Raw genomic sequence first — 18524 nt, 5'->3', positions numbered from 1 at the left:
AAACTGCTTTTTTAATTAAACAATGCAGATGTTTATTCTCTGAACAGTTTCCTGGGGGATATGAAGGTTGTGTTTACTTCCTGATAAGATTTCATTTGAAAATCGTCCAAAATACTGAACAAGTCGCCCATTGTGTCACATTCTGCTTCATTCCTCGGTTTAATGTTTGTTCTAAAGTGTTTGGGGGAAGTAAATGTTTAGATATTATCATTAAACGTGTGATATTTAGCGCCCCCTGCTGCCTGACGCTGGAGCTAACACTTGTACAGGCTGTTGAGGCGCTGGATGTCCTTGCTGCTCATCTCCGTGGCGCGTCCGAACTCCACGCTCGAGTCGGGAATGGCCACCATCGTCGGCTGGTTGTTCTTGGAAAACGCGTATCTGCAAAGAAATCAGCCGGTACTGCAGTTAGTAGTAGTAGTAGTAGTAGTATTAGTAGTAGTATTGGTAGTAATGGGTTCGAACTGGCATCAAATCAAAGTTTCCTTCTGTACCCAGCCCTGATTCAAACTAAGCGTGCTTGATTACGCTTCAGATTTGGGGGCCTGATATTATACATGCGTTTCCAGTGACATCACGCATCATTCTGGCGGCCATTTTGAATACAGAAGTAGAATTATGCAGTACTTCGACATGTAGCAATAGCTCTACTCGGGATGAAAATAAAAGACGACTGATCGACAGTGGCATTTTTATGGACTCGTATTCGTTACTCAAGAAGAAAACAGTAAAAAACAGGGAGTCAGTGTTAGATGCTAGCCTGCTAACGGTTAGCATTTAGTTTCAACAGCTCAGCTCTGACCTCTCCAAGAGAAAGCCCTGAACCACACTCCAAACATGAGAGCTGTTACTGTAGTATTTCCTCAGTGTTCATAGAGCCACACAAACCAGGACGAAACCAGGACTAAACCAGGAGATAATCAGGAGAAAACCAGGAAAAAAACAGGAAAAAACCAGGTCTAAACCAGGACTAAACCAGGAGAAAACCAGGACGAAACCAGGACTAAACCAAGAGAAAACCAGGACAAAACCAGGACGAAACCAGGACTAAACCAAGACTAAACCAGGACTAAACCAGGACTAAACCAGGACTAAACCAAGACTAAACCAGGAGAAAACCAGGACTGAACCAGGACTAAACCAGGACTAAAACCAGGACTAAACCAGGACTAAACCAGGACGAAACCAGGACTAAACCAGGACTAAACCAGGAGAAAACCAGGACTAAACCAGGACTAAACCAGGACTAAACCAGGAGAAAACCAGGTGAAAACCAGGACTAAACCAGGACTAAACCAGGAGAAAACCAAGACTAAACCAGGACTAAACCAAGACTAAACCAGGACTAAACCAGGACTAAACCAGGACTAAACCAGGAGAAAACCAAGACTAAACCAGGACTAAACCAAGACTAAACCAGGACTAAACCAGGACTAAACCAGGAGAAAACCAGGACTGAACCAGGACTAAACCAGGACTAAAACCAGGACTAAACCAAGACTAAACCAGGACTAAACCAGGACTAAACCAGGACTAAACCAGGACTAAACCAAGACTAAACCAGGACTAAACCAGGACTAAACCAGGACTAAACCAGGAGAAAACCAAGACTAAACCAGGACTAAACCAAGACTAAACCAGGACTAAACCAGGACTAAACCAGGAGAAAACCAGGACTAAACCAAGACTAAACCAGGAGAAAACCAGGACTGAACCAGGACTAAACCAGGACTAAAACCAGGACTAAACCAGGACTAAACCAGGACGAAACCAGGACTAAACCAGGACTAAACCAAGACTAAACCAGGACTAAACCAGGACTAAACCAGGACTAAACCAGGACTAAACCAGGACTAAACCAGGACTAAACCAGGAGAAAACCAAGACTAAACCAGGACTAAACCAAGACTAAACCAGGACTAAACCAGGACTAAACCAGGACTAAACCAGGAGAAAACCAAGACTAAACCAGGACTAAACCAAGACTAAACCAAGACTAAACCAGGACTAAACCAGGACTAAACCAGGACTAAACCAAGACTAAACCAGGAGAAAACCAGGACTGAACCAGGACTAAACCAGGACTAAAACCAGGACTAAACCAGGACTAAACCAGGACGAAACCAGGACTAAACCAGGACTAAACCAGGAGAAAACCAGGACTAAACCAGGACTAAACCAGGACTAAACCAGGAGAAAACCAGGTGAAAACCAGGACTAAACCAGGACTAAACCAGGAGAAAACCAAGACTAAACCAGGACTAAACCAAGACTAAACCAGGACTAAACCAGGACTAAACCAGGACTAAACCAGGAGAAAACCAAGACTAAACCAGGACTAAACCAAGACTAAACCAGGACTAAACCAGGACTAAACCAGGAGAAAACCAGGACTGAACCAGGACTAAACCAGGACTAAAACCAGGACTAAACCAAGACTAAACCAGGACTAAACCAGGACTAAACCAGGACTAAACCAGGACTAAACCAAGACTAAACCAGGACTAAACCAGGACTAAACCAGGACTAAACCAGGACTAAACCAGGACTAAACCAAGACTAAACCAGGACTAAACCAGGACTAAACCAGGACTAAACCAGGACTAAACCAAGACTAAACCAGGACTAAACCAGGACTAAACCAGGACTAAACCAGGACTAAACCAGGACTAAACCAAGACTAAACCAGGACTAAACCAGGACTAAACCAGGACTAAACCAGGACTAAACCAGGACTAAACCAGGACTAAAACCAGGACTAAACCTGGACTAAACCAAGACTAAACCAGGACTAAACCTGGACTAAACCAAGACTAAACCAAGACTAAACCAGGACTAAACAAGGACTGAACCAGGACTAAACCAGGACTAAACCAGGAGAAAACCAAGACTAAACCAGGACTAAACAAGGAGAAAACCAGGACTGAACCAGGACTAAACCAAGACTAAAACCAGGACTAAACCAGGACTAAACCAGGACTAAACCAGGAGAAAACCAGGAGAAAACCAGGACTAAACCAGGAGAAAACCAGGACTAAACCAGGACTAAACCAGGAGAAAACCAGGACTAAACCAGGACTAAACCAGGAGAAAACCAGGACTAAACCAGGACTAAACCAGGAGAAAACCAAGACTAAAACCAGGACTAAACCAGGACTAAACCAGGAGAAAACCAGGACTAAACCAGGAGAAAACCAGGACTAAACCAGGACTAAACCAGGAGAAAACCAGGACTAAACCAGGACTAAACCAGGAGAAAACCAGGACTAAACCAGGACTAAACCAGGACTAAACCAGGAGAAAACCAAGACTAAACCAGGTGAAAACCAAGACTAAACCAGGACTAAACCAGGGCTAAACCAGGAGAAAACCAGGTGAAAACCAGGACTAAACCAGGACTAAACCAGGACTAAACCAGGACTAAACCAGGAGAAAACCAGGACTAAACCAGGACTAAACCAGGACTAAACCAGGACTAAACCAGGACTAAACCAGGACTAAACCAGGAGAAAACCAGGAGAAAACCAGGACTAAACCAGGACGAAACCAGGACTAAACCAGGACTAAACCAGGACTAAACCAGGACTAAACCAGGAGAAAACCAGGACTAAACCAGGAGAAAACCAGGACTAAACCAGGAGAAAACCAGGAGAAAACCAGGAGAAAACCAGGACTAAACCAGGAGAAAACCAGGAGAAAACCAGGACTAAACCAGGACTAAACCAGGACTAAACCAGGACTAAACCAGGACTAAACCAGGACTAAACCAGGACTAAACCAGGACTAAACCAGGAGAAAACCAGGAGAAAACCAGGACTAAACCAGGACGAAACCAGGACTAAACCAGGACTAAACCAGGACTAAACCAGGACTAAACCAGGAGAAAACCAGGAGAAAACCAGGAGAAAACCAGGACTAAACCAGGAGAAAACCAGGAGAAAACCAGGAGAAAACCAGGACTAAACCAGGAGAAAACCAGGACTAAACCAGGACTAAACCAGGAGAAAACCAGGAGAAAACCAGGACTAAACCAGGACTAAACCAGGACTAAACCTGGACTAAACCAGGACTAAACCAGGAGAAAACCAAGACTAAACCAGGACTAAACCAGGACTAAACCAGGAGAAAACCAGGACTAAACCAGGAATAAACCAGGAGAAAACCAGTGTTCATAGAGTGTTGAAGCCATTGACAGTTGCTAACCGGTAGCATGCTAACGTCTTGCAGAGCTTCAGTAAATCCTGCTGTAGCTCGACAGACAGAGCTGATACGTCTGAGACACATTTGTTGGTTAAATCACATAAACGTGCGTCTCTGGGGCCGTGTTTTCACTGTTATGTGATATAACCAACAAATGTAGCACAGCAGGATTTACTAAAAATCTGCAAGACGTTAGCATGCTACCGGTTAGCAACTGTCATCAAAGAGGAAAAAACGTTCTCTATTATCTTTACAGTTTGTCCTGTCAACAGAGTCGCAGTCTGAGTCAGTGTTTAAGCTGCTCAAGACGTTAGCATGCTACCGGTTAGCAACTGTCAATGCTAATGACAATGAACAAGATAAACACATGTGTGGCTCACATGTGTGACACTGAGGAAACACTATAGTAACAGCTCAGACCTCTGTCACATGGTGTATCCAAGGCTAGATTTTTTGGAGTCTGGTTCAGAGGTCAGAGCTGAGCTGTTGAAACTAAATGCTAACCGGTAGCATGCTATAGTCTTGACTCACTGGTTTCTTCACATAAACGTGCGTCTCTGGAGCCGTGCGATGATTACGAGTACATAAAAATAACACTGTCAGCCTTTTATTTCCTGAGTAGAGATATTGTTACATGTTGTAGTACTGCATAATTCTACTTCGGTATTCAAAATGGCCGCCATAACAACAAAAGTCACATGACTGAACGGCATGTATAATATGGGCGACATCAAATGGTAAATTATTCATTATTACCCCTTATTCCTCTTAAGAACTAAAATGTGCACAGACTGATTGTGTTTGCAGGATTAGAAAGTGTTAGATTTGCCTGTATGAAAGTGTTAGATTTGGGTAAAGCCTGCAAAAGGACTTACTTGCTGTAGTGCATGACGGAGCCGTAGTCGTAGCTGGTTCCCTGGTTCAGAGTGTTCACTTTGTCAAAGTTATGCTCCTTCCCTGAAACAGAAAGACTCCGTTAGCTCTGGGTTTGTGTTCCCGTCCTCTTTTTCCTCACGTCATCAGAATTTTTTCCCAGCATTTTTTTGTTGGGTATTCAACTCTTTTTTGTTACATTTTTGTCATTTTTTTTGTCAAATTTGTGTATTTTTTTTGTCACATTTTTTTGTCAGTTTTTCATAATTTTGTAAAAAAAAATTGTCATTTTTTTGTCACATTTTTTTGTCGGTTTTTATCACATTTTTTGTCAATTTTTTGTGTTTTTTTGTCAAATTTTTGTCAATTTTTTGTCATTTTTTTGGGTCACATTTTTGGTCTTTTTTTGTGTCAATAAAAAAAAAAAAAATGTCACATTTTTGTCATTTTTTCATCAATTTTTCATCAATTTCTTTTGACATTTTTGCCACCTTTTCATCCATTTTTCCTCACTTTTTTGCCAATGTTTTCTCACTTTTTTGTCACATTTCCATTATTGTTTTCGTCTCAGTTTTGTTGCTATTTTCACAGCTTTTTCCAGAAGCTTTTGGATTGGGGTAAAGCCAAACTGGAGAAACTGTGCTCGGTTCAGGTGGGAGTTAAGGGGTTAAAGCCTCCTCGTTAAAGCCTCTGTTAGCTCTGTGTTTGTTGTGTTTGTGTTTCCGTCCTCCTCGTTAACCTCTTAACTCCCGCCTGAACCGAGAGGATCTTTTTCCTCACGTCATCAGATTTTTTCCCAGCATTTTTTTGGGGGTATTCAACTCATTTTTGTAACTTTTTTGTCATTTTTCCGTCAATTTTTTTTTATCACATTTTATGTCATTTTTTGTCAATTTTTTGTATTTTTTTTTGTCACAGTTTTCATAAATTTTTGTCACATTTTGTAAAATTTTTTCTCACATTTTGTCAAATTTTTGTCATTTTTTTGGTCAATTTTTTTTTCATTTTTATCAAATTTTTGTCATTTTTTCGTCCATTTTTTGTCAATTTCTTGTGACATTTTTGTGACATTTTTACCACTTTTTCATCCATTTTTCGTCACTTTTTTGTCAATGTTTTCTCACTTTTTTGTCACATTTCCATCATTGTTTTCGTCTAAGTTTTGTTGCTATTTTCACAGCTTTTTTCCAGAAGCTTTTGGATTGGGGTAAAGCCAAACTGGAGAAAATGTGCTCGGTTCAGGTGGGAGTTAAGGGGTTAAAGCCTCCGTTCTCTCTGTGTTTGTTGTGTTTGTGTTTCCGTCCTCCTCGTTAACCTCTTTTTTTGTTGGGTATTCAACTCATTTTTGTAACTTTTTTGTCACGTTATTGTCATTTTTCCGTACATTTTATCATCATTTTTTTTCAAATTTTTGTAATTTTTTTTGTCAAATTTTTGTCTCTTTTTTTTTTTTTGACATTTTTTGTCACTTTTTTTCCTTTTTTGTTACATTTTGGTCTTTTTTTTTTGTCACTTTTTCGTAATTTTTTGTCATTTTTTTTGTCATTTTTTGTCACTAAAAATAATAAATGACTATTTATTTTTCATCAATTTTTTGTCACTTTTTTCTCACTTTTTTGTCACATTTTTGTCATTTTTTTGTCATTTTTTTGTCATTTTTTTGTCACATTTTTGTAATTTTTTTGTCATTTTTTTGTCACTTTTTTCTCACTTTTTTGTCACATTTCCATCATTGTTTTCGTCAGAAGCTTTTGGATTGGGGTAAAGCCAAACTGAAGAAAATGTGCTCGGTTCAGGTGGGAGTTAAGGGGTTAAAGCCTCCGTTAGCTCTGTGTTTGTTGTGTTTGTGTTTCCGTCCTCCTCGTTAAAGCCTCCGTTCTCTCTGTGTTTGTTGTGTTTGTTGTGTTTGTGTTTCCGTCCTCGTTAAAGCCTCCGTTAGCTCTGTGTTTGTTGTGTTTGTGTTTCCGTCCTCCTCGTTAACCTCTTAACTCCCGCCTGAACCGAGAGGATCTTTTTCCTCACGTCATTAGATTTTTTTCCCAGCATTTTTTTGTTGGTTATTCAACTCATTTTTGTAACTTTTTTGTCACATTATTGTTATTTTTCCGTACATTTTATCATCATTTCTTGTCAAATTTTTGTGTTGACATTTTTTGACACTTTTTTTCATTTTTTGTTACATTTTGGTCTTTTTTTTTTGTCACTTTTTTGTATTTTTTTTGTCATTTTTTTGTCATTTTTTGTCACTAAAAATAATAAATGACTATTTATTTTTCGTCAATTTTTCATCAATTTTTTGTGACATTTTTGCCACTTTTTCATCAATTTTTTGTCACTTTTTTCTCACTTTTTTCTCACATTTCCATCATTGTTTTCGTCAGAAGCTTTTGGATTGGGTTAAAGCCAAACTGAAGAAAATGTGCTCGGTTCAGGTGAGAGTTAATGGGTTAAAGCCTCCGTTAGCTCTGTGTTTGTTGTGTTTGTGTTTCCGTCCTCCTCGTTAACCTCTTAACTCCCGCCTGAACCTAGAGGATCTTTTTCCTCACGTCATCAGATTTTTTTGTTGGGTATTCAACTCATTTTTCTAACTTTTTTGTCATTTTTTTCATTTTTTCGTCAATTTTGGTCATTTTTTTGTCACTTTTTTGTCATTTTTTAGTCACTTTTTTGTAATTTTTTTGTCACATTTTTGTAATTTTTTTGTCAATTTTTTGTCATTTTTTGTAATTTTTTGTCACTAAAAATAATAAATGACTATTTATTTTTGCCACTTTTTCATCAATTTTTTGTCACTTTTTTCACACTTTTTTGTCACATTTCCATCAAATGTTTGTATTTTTTTAGTCAAATTTTTGTCAAATTTTGTCACTTTTTTCATTTTTTCGTCAATTTTTGTCATTTTTTTTCCACATTTTTGTCATTTTTTTGTCACAGTTATCATCAATTTTTGTCACATTTTTGTCACATTTCCATCATTGTTTTCGTCTCAGTTTTGTTGCTATTTTCACATCTGTTTTCCAGAAGCTTTTGGATTGGGGTAAAGCCAAACTGGAGAAAATGTGCTCGGTTCAGGTGGGAGTTAAGGGGTTAAAGCCTCCGTTCGCTCTGTGTTTGTTGTGTTTGTGTTTCCGTCCTCGTTAACCTCTTCACTCCCGCCTGAACCTAGAGGATCTTTTTCCTCACGTCATCAGATTTTTTCCTCAGCATTTTTTTGTTGGTTATTCAACTCATTTTTGTAACTTTTTTGTCATTTTTCCGTCAATTTTTTTTAATCACATTTTCTCATTTTTGTCAATTTTTTGGTTTTTTTTGGTCAATTTTTTGTCAAATTTTTGTCCTTTTTTTGTCACAGTTTTCATCAATTTTTGTCACATTTTGCAACATTTTTTCTCACATTTTGTCAATTTTTTGTCATTTTTTTCGTCAATTTTTTCACAATTTCTTGTGACATTTTTGTGACATTTTTACCACTTTTTCATCCATTTTCCGTCACTTTTTTGTCAATGTTTTCTCATTTTTTTGTCACATTTCCATCATTGTTTTCGTCTCAGTTTTGTTGCTATTTTCACACCTGTTTTCCAGAAGCTTTTGGATTGGGGTAAAGCCAAACTGGAGAAAATCTGCTCGGTTCAGGTGGGAGTTAAGGGGTTAAAGCCTCCATTCTCTCTGTGTTTGTTGTGTTTGTGTTTCCGTCCTCCTCGTTAACCTCTTAAATCCCGCCTGAACCGAGAGGATCTTTTTCCTCACGTCATCAGATTTTTTTCCCAGCATTTTTTTGTTGGGTATTCAACTCATTTTTGTAACTTTTTTGTCACATTATTGTCATTTTTCCGTACATTTTATCATCATTTTTTGTCAAATATTTGTAATTTTTTTTGTCAAATTTTTGTCTCTTTTTTTTTTGTTGACATTTTTTGTCACTTTTTTGTAATTTTTTTGTCACATTTTTGTAATTTTTTTGTCATTTTTTTGTCATTTTTTGTCACTAAAAATAATAAATGACTATTTATTTTTACGTCAATTTTTTATCCATTTTTTGTGACATTTTTGCCACTTTTTCATCACTTTTTCATCAATTTTTTGTCACTTTTTTCTCACTTTTTTGTCACATTTCCATCATTGTTTTCGTCAGAAGCTTTTGAATTGGGGTAAAGCCAAACTGGAGAAAATGTGCTCGGTTCAGGCGGGAGTTAAGGGGTTAAAGCCTCCGTTCGCTCTGTGTTTGTTGTGTTTGTGTTTCCGTCCTCGTCGTTAACCTCTTAACTCCCGCCTGAACCTAGAGGATCTTTTTCCTCACGTCAGCAGATTTTTTTCCCAGCATTTTTTTGTTGGGTGTTCAACTCATTTTTGTAACTTTTTTGTCATTTTTCCGTCAATTTTTTTTTATCACATTTTATGTCATTTTTTGTCAATTTTTTGTATTTTTTTGGTCAAATTTTTGTCAATTTTTTGTCAAATTTTTGTCAAATTTTTGTCAAATTTTTGTCACTTTTTTCATTTTTTTCTCACATTTTGTCAATTTTTTGTCATTTTTTATCACATTTTTGTTATTTTTTTGTCCATTTTATGTCAATTTCTTGTGACATTTTTGTGACATTTTTACCACTTTTTCATCCATTTTTCGTCACTTTTTTGTCAATGTTTTCTCACTTTTTTGTCACATTTCCATCATTGTTTTCGTCTCAGTTTTGTTGCTATTTTCACAGCTTTTTTCCAGAAGCTTTTGGATTGGGGTAAAGCCAAACTGGAGAAAATGTGCTCGGTTCAGGTGGGAGTTAAGGGGTTAAAGCCTCCGTTCTCTCTGTGTTTGTTGTGTTTGTGTTTCCGTCCTCCTCGTTAACCTCTTTTTTTGTTGGGTATTCAACTCATTTTTGTAACTTTTTTGTCACGTTATTGTCATTTTTCCGTACATTTTATCATCATTTTTTTTTCAAATTTTTGTAATTTTTTTTTGTCAAATTTTTGTCTCTTTTTTTTTTTTTGACATTTTTTGTCACTTTTTTTCCTTTTTTGTTACATTTTGGTCTTTTTTTTTTGTCACTTTTTCGTAATTTTTTGTCATTTTTTTTGTCATTTTTTGTCACTAAAAATAATAAATGACTATTTATTTTTCATCAATTTTTTGTCACTTTTTTCTCACTTTTTTGTCACATTTTTGTCATTTTTTTGTCATTTTTTTGTCATTTTTTTGTCACATTTTTGTAATTTTTTTGTCATTTTTTTGTCACTTTTTTCTCACTTTTTTGTCACATTTCCATCATTGTTTTCGTCAGAAGCTTTTGGATTGGGGTAAAGCCAAACTGAAGAAAATGTGCTCGGTTCAGGTGGGAGTTAAGGGGTTAAAGCCTCCGTTAGCTCTGTGTTTGTTGTGTTTGTGTTTCCGTCCTCCTCGTTAAAGCCTCCATTCTCTCTGTGTTTGTTGTGTTTGTGTTTCCGTCCTCCTCGTTGAAGCCTCCGTTAGCTCTGTGTTTGTTGTGTTTGTGTTTCCGTCCTCCTCGTTAAAGCCTCCATTCTCTCTGTGTTTGTTGTGATTGTGTTTCCGTCCTCCTCGTTAAAGCCTCTGTACCTGAGATGACGTTCTCCAGCCGGACCCGGATGTACTGGTCTCGGTCCGACCTCTTCTGCTCGTGGTGGAAGCCCAGCGCGTGGAGAAGCTCGTGCTGCACCGTGTCGTGGTAGACGCAGCCGGAGCGCTGCAGCGAGAGGTTCTGGGAGTACCCGCGGCGCCCGATGTACGAGTAGCACCTGTGGGCGGAGACGACAGGGACGTCAGCGCTCCCTCAGCTGCATATAAGTAAACCCATCACTGACCCGTTCAGAGACTGGATGTTGATGTAATCCCGCTGACTGGTGCGTTTGACGAAGCGGATGCAGGACACGTCGTGGAAGGAGAACAGGCCTCGCTCGATGATGGAAACTTCTCTGGAGGCTGCGGATCACAGAGGTTCAAACATCTGGAGTTACACTTTGGACTTGAGACATTCACTTCTGCTTTATTCAGGTTCAGGGGCAACAATAAGAAACCAAATACAATCCCAGTTAAAGGTGCAGCAGTGGTAATAGGTGGTTATACTCTGATGCTGCAGTAGTAGTAGTAGAAGTACTCTGATGCTGCAGTAGTAGTAGTAGCAGTAGTAGAAGTACTCACAGAAGGCGGAGGAGAGGATGTAGGGCACGTAGACTCTCCCGTCCGCAGACTTGGGCCACTTGCAGGAGCTGGAGGTGCAGGGGTCGGCGTTACGCTCGGACTCAGAGTCGAACGCCACGTCATCCTCAACCAGCGGCTCGTCCTCTGTACGCACTGTGAAAGAGGGGTTAGCACCTGATACTGTGGTAGAGTGGTAGCATCTGATACTGTGTTAGAGTGGTTAGCACCTGATACTGTGGTAGAGTGGTAGCATCTGATACTGTGGTAGAGTGGTAGCATCTGATACTGTGTTAGAGTGGTTAGCACCTGATACTGTGGTAGAGTGGTAGCATCTGATACTGTGGTAGAGTGGTAGCACCTGATACTGTGGTAGAGTGGTAGCTCCTGATACTGTGGTAGAGTGGTAGCTCCTGATACTGTGGTAGAGTGGTAGCTCCTGATACTGTGGTAGAGTGGTAGCACCTGATACTGTGGTAGAGTGGTAGCTCCTGATACTGTGGTAGAGTGGTTAGCACCTGATACTGTGGTAGAGTGGTAGCATCTGATACTGTGTTAGAGTGGTTAGCACCTGATACTGTGGTAGAGTGGTAGCATCTGATACTGTGGTAGAGTGGTAGCACCTGATACTGTGGCAGAGTGGTAGCATCTGATACTGTGTTAGAGTGGTTAGCACCTGATACTGTGGTAGAGTGGTAGCACCTGATACTGTGGCAGAGTGGTAGCACCTGATACTGTGGCAGAGTGGTAGCATCTGATACTGTGTTAGAGTGGTTAGCACCTGATACTGTGGTAGAGTGGTAGCACCTGATACTGTGGTAGAGTGGTAGCACCTGATACTGTGGTAGAGTGGGTAGCACATGATACTGTGGTAGAGTGGTAGCACCTGATACTGTGGTAGAGTGGTAGCATCTGATACTGTGTTAGAGTGGTTTGCACCTGATACTGTGGTAGAGTGGTAGCATCTGATACTGTGTTAGAGTGGTTAGCACCTGATACTGTGGTAGAGTGGTAGCATCTGATACTGTGGTAGAGTGGTAGCACCTGATACTGTGGTAGAGTGGTAGCATCTGATACTGTGGTAGAGTGGTAGCACCTGATACTGTGGTAGAGTGGTAGCATCTGATACTGTGGTAGAGTGGTAGCATCTGATACTGTGGTAGAGTGGTTAGCACCTGATACTGTGGTAGAGTGGTAGCATCTGATACTGTGGTAGAGTGGTAGCACCTGATACTGTGACAGAGTGGTAGCACCTGATACTGTGGTAGAGTGGTAGCATCTGATACTGTGGTAGAGTGGTAGCAACTGTTACTGTGGTAGAGTGGTAGCACCTGATACTGTGGTAGAGTGGTAGCATCTGATACTGTGGTAGAGTGGTAGCATCTGATACTGTGGTAGAGTGGTAGCATCTGATACTGTGGTAGAGTGGTAGCACCTGATACTGTGGTAGAGTGGTAGCACCTGATACTGTGGTAGAGTGGTTAGCACCTGATACTGTGGTAGAGTGGTAGCACCTGATACTGTGGTAGAGTGGTAGCACCTGATACTGTGGCAGAGTGGTAGCACCTGATACTGTGGCAGAGTGGTAGCACCTGATACTGTGGTAGAGTGGTTAGCACCTGATACTGTGGCAGAGTGGTAGCACCTGATACTGTGGCAGAGTGGCAGCACCTGATACTGTGGCAGAGTGGCAGCACCTGATACTGTGGCAGAGTGGTAGCACCTGATACTGTGGTAGAGTGGTAGCACCTGATACTGTGGCAGAGTGGTAGCACCTGATACTGTGGCAGAGTGGCAGCACCTGATACTGTGGCAGAGTGGTAGCACCTGATACTGTGGCAGAGTGGTAGCACCTGATACTGTGGCAGAGTGGTAGCACCTGATACTGTGGCAGAGTGGTAGCACCTGATACTGTGGCAGAGTGGTAGCACCTGATACTGTGGCAGAGTGGTAGCACCTGATACTGTGGCAGAGTGGTAGCACCTGATACTGTGGTAGAGTGGTAGCACCTGTTACTGTGGTAGAGTGGTAGCATCTGATACTGTGGTAGAGTGGGTAGCACCTGATACTGTGGTAGAGTGGTAGCACCTGATACTGTGGCAGAGTGGTTAGCACCTGATACTGTGGTAGAGTGGTAGCACCTGATAATGTGACAGAGTGGTAGCACCTGATACTGTGGTAGAGTGGTAGCACCTGATACTGTGGTAGAGTGGTAGCACCTGATACTGTGGTAGAGTGGCAGCACCTGATACTGTGGTAGAGTGGTAGCATCTGATACTGTGGTAGAGTGGTAGCACCTGTTACTGTGGTAGAGTGGTAGCATCTGATACTGTGGTAGAGTGGTTAGCATCTGATACTGTGGTAGAGTGGTAGCACCTGATACTGTGGTAGAGTGGTTAGCACTTGTTACTGTGGCAGAGTGGGTAGCACCTGATACTGTGGTAGAGTGGTAGCACCTGATACTGTGGTAGAGTGGTAGCACCTGATACTGTGGTAGAGTGGTAGCATCTGATACTGTGGTAGAGTGGTAGCATCTGATACTGTGGTAGAGTGGTAGCATCTGATACTGTGGTAGAGTGGTTAGCACCTGATACTGTGGTAGAGTCGTAGCACCTGATACTGTGGTAGAGTGGTAGCACATGATACTGTGGTAGAGTGGGTAGCACCTGATACTGTGGTAGAGTGGTTAGCACCTGATACTGTGGTAGAGTGGGTAGCACCTGATACTGTGGTAGAGTGGTAGCACCTGATACTGTGGTAGAGTGGTAGCACCTGATACTGTGGTAGAGTGGTAGCACCTGATACTGTGGTAGAGTGGGTAGCACCTGATACTGTGGTAGAGTGGTAGCACCTGATACTGTGGTAGAGTGGTAGCACCTGATACTGTGGTAGAGTGGTAGCATCTGATACTGTAGCAGAGTGGTAGCACCTGATACTGTGGTAGAGTGGGTAGCACCTGATACTATGGTAGAGTGGTAGCATCTGATACTGTAGCAGAGTGGTAGCATCTGTTACTGTGGTAGAGTGGTAGCACCTGTTGCTGTGGTAGAGTGGTAGCACCTGATACTGTAGTAGAGTGGTAGCACCTGATACTGTGGCAGAGTGGTAGCACCTGTTACTGTGGCAGAGTGGTAGCACCTGATACTGTGGTAGAGTGGGTAGCACCTGATACTGTAGCAGAGTGGTAGCACCTGATACTGTGGTAGAGTGGTAGCACCTGATACTGTGGTAGAGTGGTAGCATCTGATACTGTGGTAGAGTGGTAGCATCTGATACTGTAGCAGAGTGGTAGCATCTGATACTGTGGTAGAGTGGGTAGCACCTGATACTGTGGTAGAGTGGTTAGCACCTGATACTGTGGTAGAGTGGGTAGCACCTGATACTGTGGTAGAGTGGTAGCACCTGATACTGTGGTAGAGTGGTAGCACCTGATACTGTGGTAGAGTGGTAGCACCTGATACTGTGGTAGAGTGGGTAGCACCTGATACTGTGGTAGAGTGGTAGCACCTGATACTGTGGTAGAGTGGGTAGCATCTGATACTGTAGCAGAGTGGTAGCATCTGATACTGTGGTAGAGTGGTAGCACCTGATACTGTGGCAGAGTGGGTAGCACCTGATACTGTGGTAGAGTGGTAGCATCTGATACTGTGGTAGAGTGGTAGCACCTGATACTGTGGTAGAGTGGTAGCACCTTTTACTGTGGTAGAGTGGTAGCACTTGATACTGTGGTAGAGTGGTAGCACTTGATACTGTGGTAGAGTGGTAGCACCTGATACTGTGGTACAGTGGTAGCATCTGATACTGTGGTAGAGTGGTAGCATCTGATACTGTGGTAGAGTGGTAGCACTTGATACTGTGGTAGAGTGGTAGCACCTGATACTGTGGTAGAGTGGTAGCACCTTTTACTGTGGTAGAGTGGTAGCACCTGATACTGTGGCAGAGTGGGTAGCACCTGATACTGTGGTAGAGTGGTAGCATCTGATACTGTGGTAGAGTGGTAGCACCTGATACTGTGGTAGAGTGGTAGCACCTTTTACTGTGGTAGAGTGGTAGCACTTGATACTGTGGTAGAGTGGTTAGCACCTGATACTGTGGTAGAGTGGTAGCACCTTTTACTGTGGTAGAGTGGTAGCACTTGATACTGTGGTAGAGTGGTAGCACTTGATACTGTGGTAGAGTGGTAGCACCTGATACTGTGGTACAGTGGTAGCATCTGATACTGTGGTAGAGTGGTAGCATCTGATACTGTGGTAGAGTGGTAGCACTTGATACTGTGGCAGAGTGGTAGCACCTGATACTGTGGTAGAGTGGTAGCACTTGATACTGTGGTAGAGTGATAGCACCTGATACTGTGGTAGAGTGGTAGCACCTGATACTGTGGTAGAGTGGCTGATTGATTTAAATGAAATGTTGTGTTTTCTCACCTGCTCCTCTGTTCACTCGTTCGATCCGCTCTCCGGTCGACAGCGCCTTCGTTCCCCTAAAGATAAAAAACTAATCAGTTTCAGAATCAGCTTCATGACAAGAATAAAACAAACTCACGTGTTTTTGCAGATTTCAGACGAGCACGGAGGAAACAAACATACAGTTATTTAAAGTCAGTAGTTGTGAGTAGAACGAACTCTCACCTCTCGCTCTGCCCAGACGGACACGGAGAGCAGGACCACAACTCCCAGAATGCACCTCGGCGGAAACATGGCAGCGGCGATTCTTCTGCGAAAACATGGAAGAGCGAAACAGATTTCAGATGAGAATCACATCAAACTTTCAATGTAGATTTTTTTATTTCTTGAGCTCATTTTGGGACCGCCCCCTAATGGTGACGTCACACTGGCCCCGCCCCAGACTGTGTAGACCTGATTATTTTGTCGTTATTCAAAGACAAAAAAAAAATGGGCGACACCTGGAAAAAACGCCAAACAGAGACAAAAAAACAAGAAGAAAACGAGGATGTAAATGCAACAATAAAGGGACACACTGCAAAAAGTACCCGACTAAAAACAAGGAAAAAAATCTTAAAATAATAATAAAAGTTCTGCCAATGGGGTCAGAATTCTTATTTCTAGAATATTTTTCTTATCATAACACAAGAAAGAAACACTAAATTTAGACAAATAAACAGCTAGAATTAAGCAAAATGTCCTCAGAAAATTGAATAATTTAAGGAAAACATTCTTATTTAGTGAAAAATTGTGGATATTTAACTTAAATGTTGCTTGATTTAAGTAAAATGTTCTAAATTACACAAATTTTTAAGCAAAATATTCTTAATAAATACTAATATTTAAGGAAAGTATTGCAGCGCCCGGAGACCCACCTCCATGATGCAATACTTTCCTTAAATATTAGTGTTTATTAAGAACATTTTACTCAAAGATGTGTTTAATTTAGAACATTTTACTTAAATCAAGCAACATTTAAGTAAAATATCCACAGTTTTTCACTAAATAAGAATGTTTTCCTTAAATTATTCCATTTTCTGAGGAGATTTTGCTTAATTCTAGTCATTTATTTGCTTAAATTTAGTGTTTCTTTCTTGTTTTATGATGAGAAAAATATCCTAGAAATAAGAATTCTTAGCAAGAAAAAAATGCTGACCCCACATTGGCAGAATTTTTTCCTTAAAACAAGACAAAAGATCTTTTTTAAAGGTTTTTTCCTTGTTTTTAGGAGATTACTTTTTGCAGTGTGGGAATCGAACCCGGGACCTTCGAGCTGTGAGGCTGAGGCTCTAACCGCTGTGCCACCGAGACGCCCACTTTAAAGAATGGAATTTATTTTCTCTCTGTGAGAATCAGTTCTTACATTAAGAGTTGTTGATCTTAGTTTTTCTTGAAATAAGAAAAAATATTCTTTGTCTAAAACTGAAGAAGATTCAAAAAGTTTTTCTTTCTTGTTACAAGAAAAATTATCATGTTTTTAGCAAATTTATCTGAACAAGAAATGGCTCGATTTTATTTCCTAAAACAAGATTTTTTTTTTCTCAAGAAAACTTTGCTCAGTGAGACATTATTACTTTTTAGGGAAAAAATAAGAACTTATTTCTTGAAGTAAGACATTTTTTACTCGCTTAGAATCCACACCAAAAATGTGAGAAAAATGAGATGGAAAAATAAAAATGTGAAAAAAGTGACAACACGGCAACAATGCAGGAAAAAGATCCGTTTTGTGGGTCTTAGCTTTCAAATGAAGCGTTACACTGGCCTAGAGCCGAAAAGGAGAGAACACAGTGGATTTACACTGCAAAAAGTATTTAACTAGATCAGTATAAACATCTCAATTTGAGCACAATAATCCAAATTTTAGTTGTTTTTGGGCGTTTGTCTTAGATTCTTTCACTTGTTCTGAGATGTTTCTGACTCGTTTCGATACATTTCGTCCTTATTTCAGGTCATTTTCTTTGCCAATGGGGTGAGGAAATTGTTCTTATCTCATTGGCAATTTTACTTTCTTATTTCAAGCGAGATTTACCCTAGAACTGGTCTGAAATGTCCTCAAACAAGCAAAGCAAACTCGGTCCGATCAGGAAAAGTGTCTAAATGAGTGAAAACCGCTCAAAACAAGAAACATTTCCTCAATTCAAGTCATTTAAGACAATGCTTCATATTTACTTTTTGCAGAAGAAATGAAAATACTGAATCTCATTTGTGGGGGGGTCGTGGCCCCAGAGGGAAACTCATGTCAGATCTGTCTGTGTTTGACTCACAGTGGGAGAGTCATGTTCAGGAGGAACCACGGCTCAGTCTCCTTCCCTCATTCTAACATTTCATATTCTCCGTTTTCACAGCATCAACGAGCTTCAGTTTTCACTAAAAACACGAAACAAATGAAGTAATAAGTGAAGAGTCTCACCGTGTTTCTGCTGCGGCTGCTTTAAAACCGTGACACTGGTGGATCCGTCTTTTATAGAAGCTGAAGCCGTTTGGATCAAAGCTGCAGAGTTTCCCACCGGCGCAGATGTTTGATTTCCCAGATGTGATTAATGTTTGACTCAGAATAAAGACGTCCAGGAGAGTCACACACTGCAAAAAGGGGATTCTGAGCAAAAAAATGTCTTACTTTAAGAAATTAGTTCTTTTTTTTTTTGATCAACTTTTTATTGGTGCGATGCCATTATTGCAATTTACATTTTTTCCAGTATAGTTTACAGGCAGAGCACATTTCTTTTCCCCAGTCCCTCTGGAGACGGGCAAAAAACAGAAACACTGAAGGCAGTTCCTTAAGGAAAGATCCAAACAAAGGGAAAATAGAGCAAAAGAGAAAAAGTAATAATGTCTTGTGTAGCAAAGTTTTCTTGACTAAAAAA

At 40.5% G+C, this 18524-nt stretch overlaps 1 protein-coding gene across 1 annotated transcript; it reads right to left on the bottom strand.

Moving 5' to 3' along the window:
* Positions 1–228: 228 nt before the first annotated feature.
* On the bottom strand, positions 229–15916 carry LOC306982662 (high choriolytic enzyme 1-like). The gene is made up of 7 exons (XM_079583133.1): positions 15847–15916; positions 15643–15688; positions 11222–11374; positions 10885–11002; positions 10640–10818; positions 5076–5157; positions 229–381 (listed from the first exon to the last, which is right to left on the bottom strand). The coding sequence occupies exons 1-7, from the start codon at positions 15913–15915 to the stop codon at positions 255–257; spliced, it is 774 nt and encodes a 257-aa protein (XP_079439259.1). The 5' UTR covers position 15916; the 3' UTR covers positions 229–254.
* Positions 15917–18524: the final 2608 nt, after the last annotated feature.

The sequence above is a fragment of the Gobius niger genome (genome assembly GCF_951799975.1).
Source record: "Gobius niger genome assembly, contig: SCAFFOLD_55, whole genome shotgun sequence".
Taxonomy (NCBI): domain Eukaryota; kingdom Metazoa; phylum Chordata; class Actinopteri; order Gobiiformes; family Gobiidae; genus Gobius; species Gobius niger.
The sequence above is the reverse complement of the archived record's forward strand: the minus strand, read 5'-3'. Positions and strand labels throughout refer to the sequence as shown.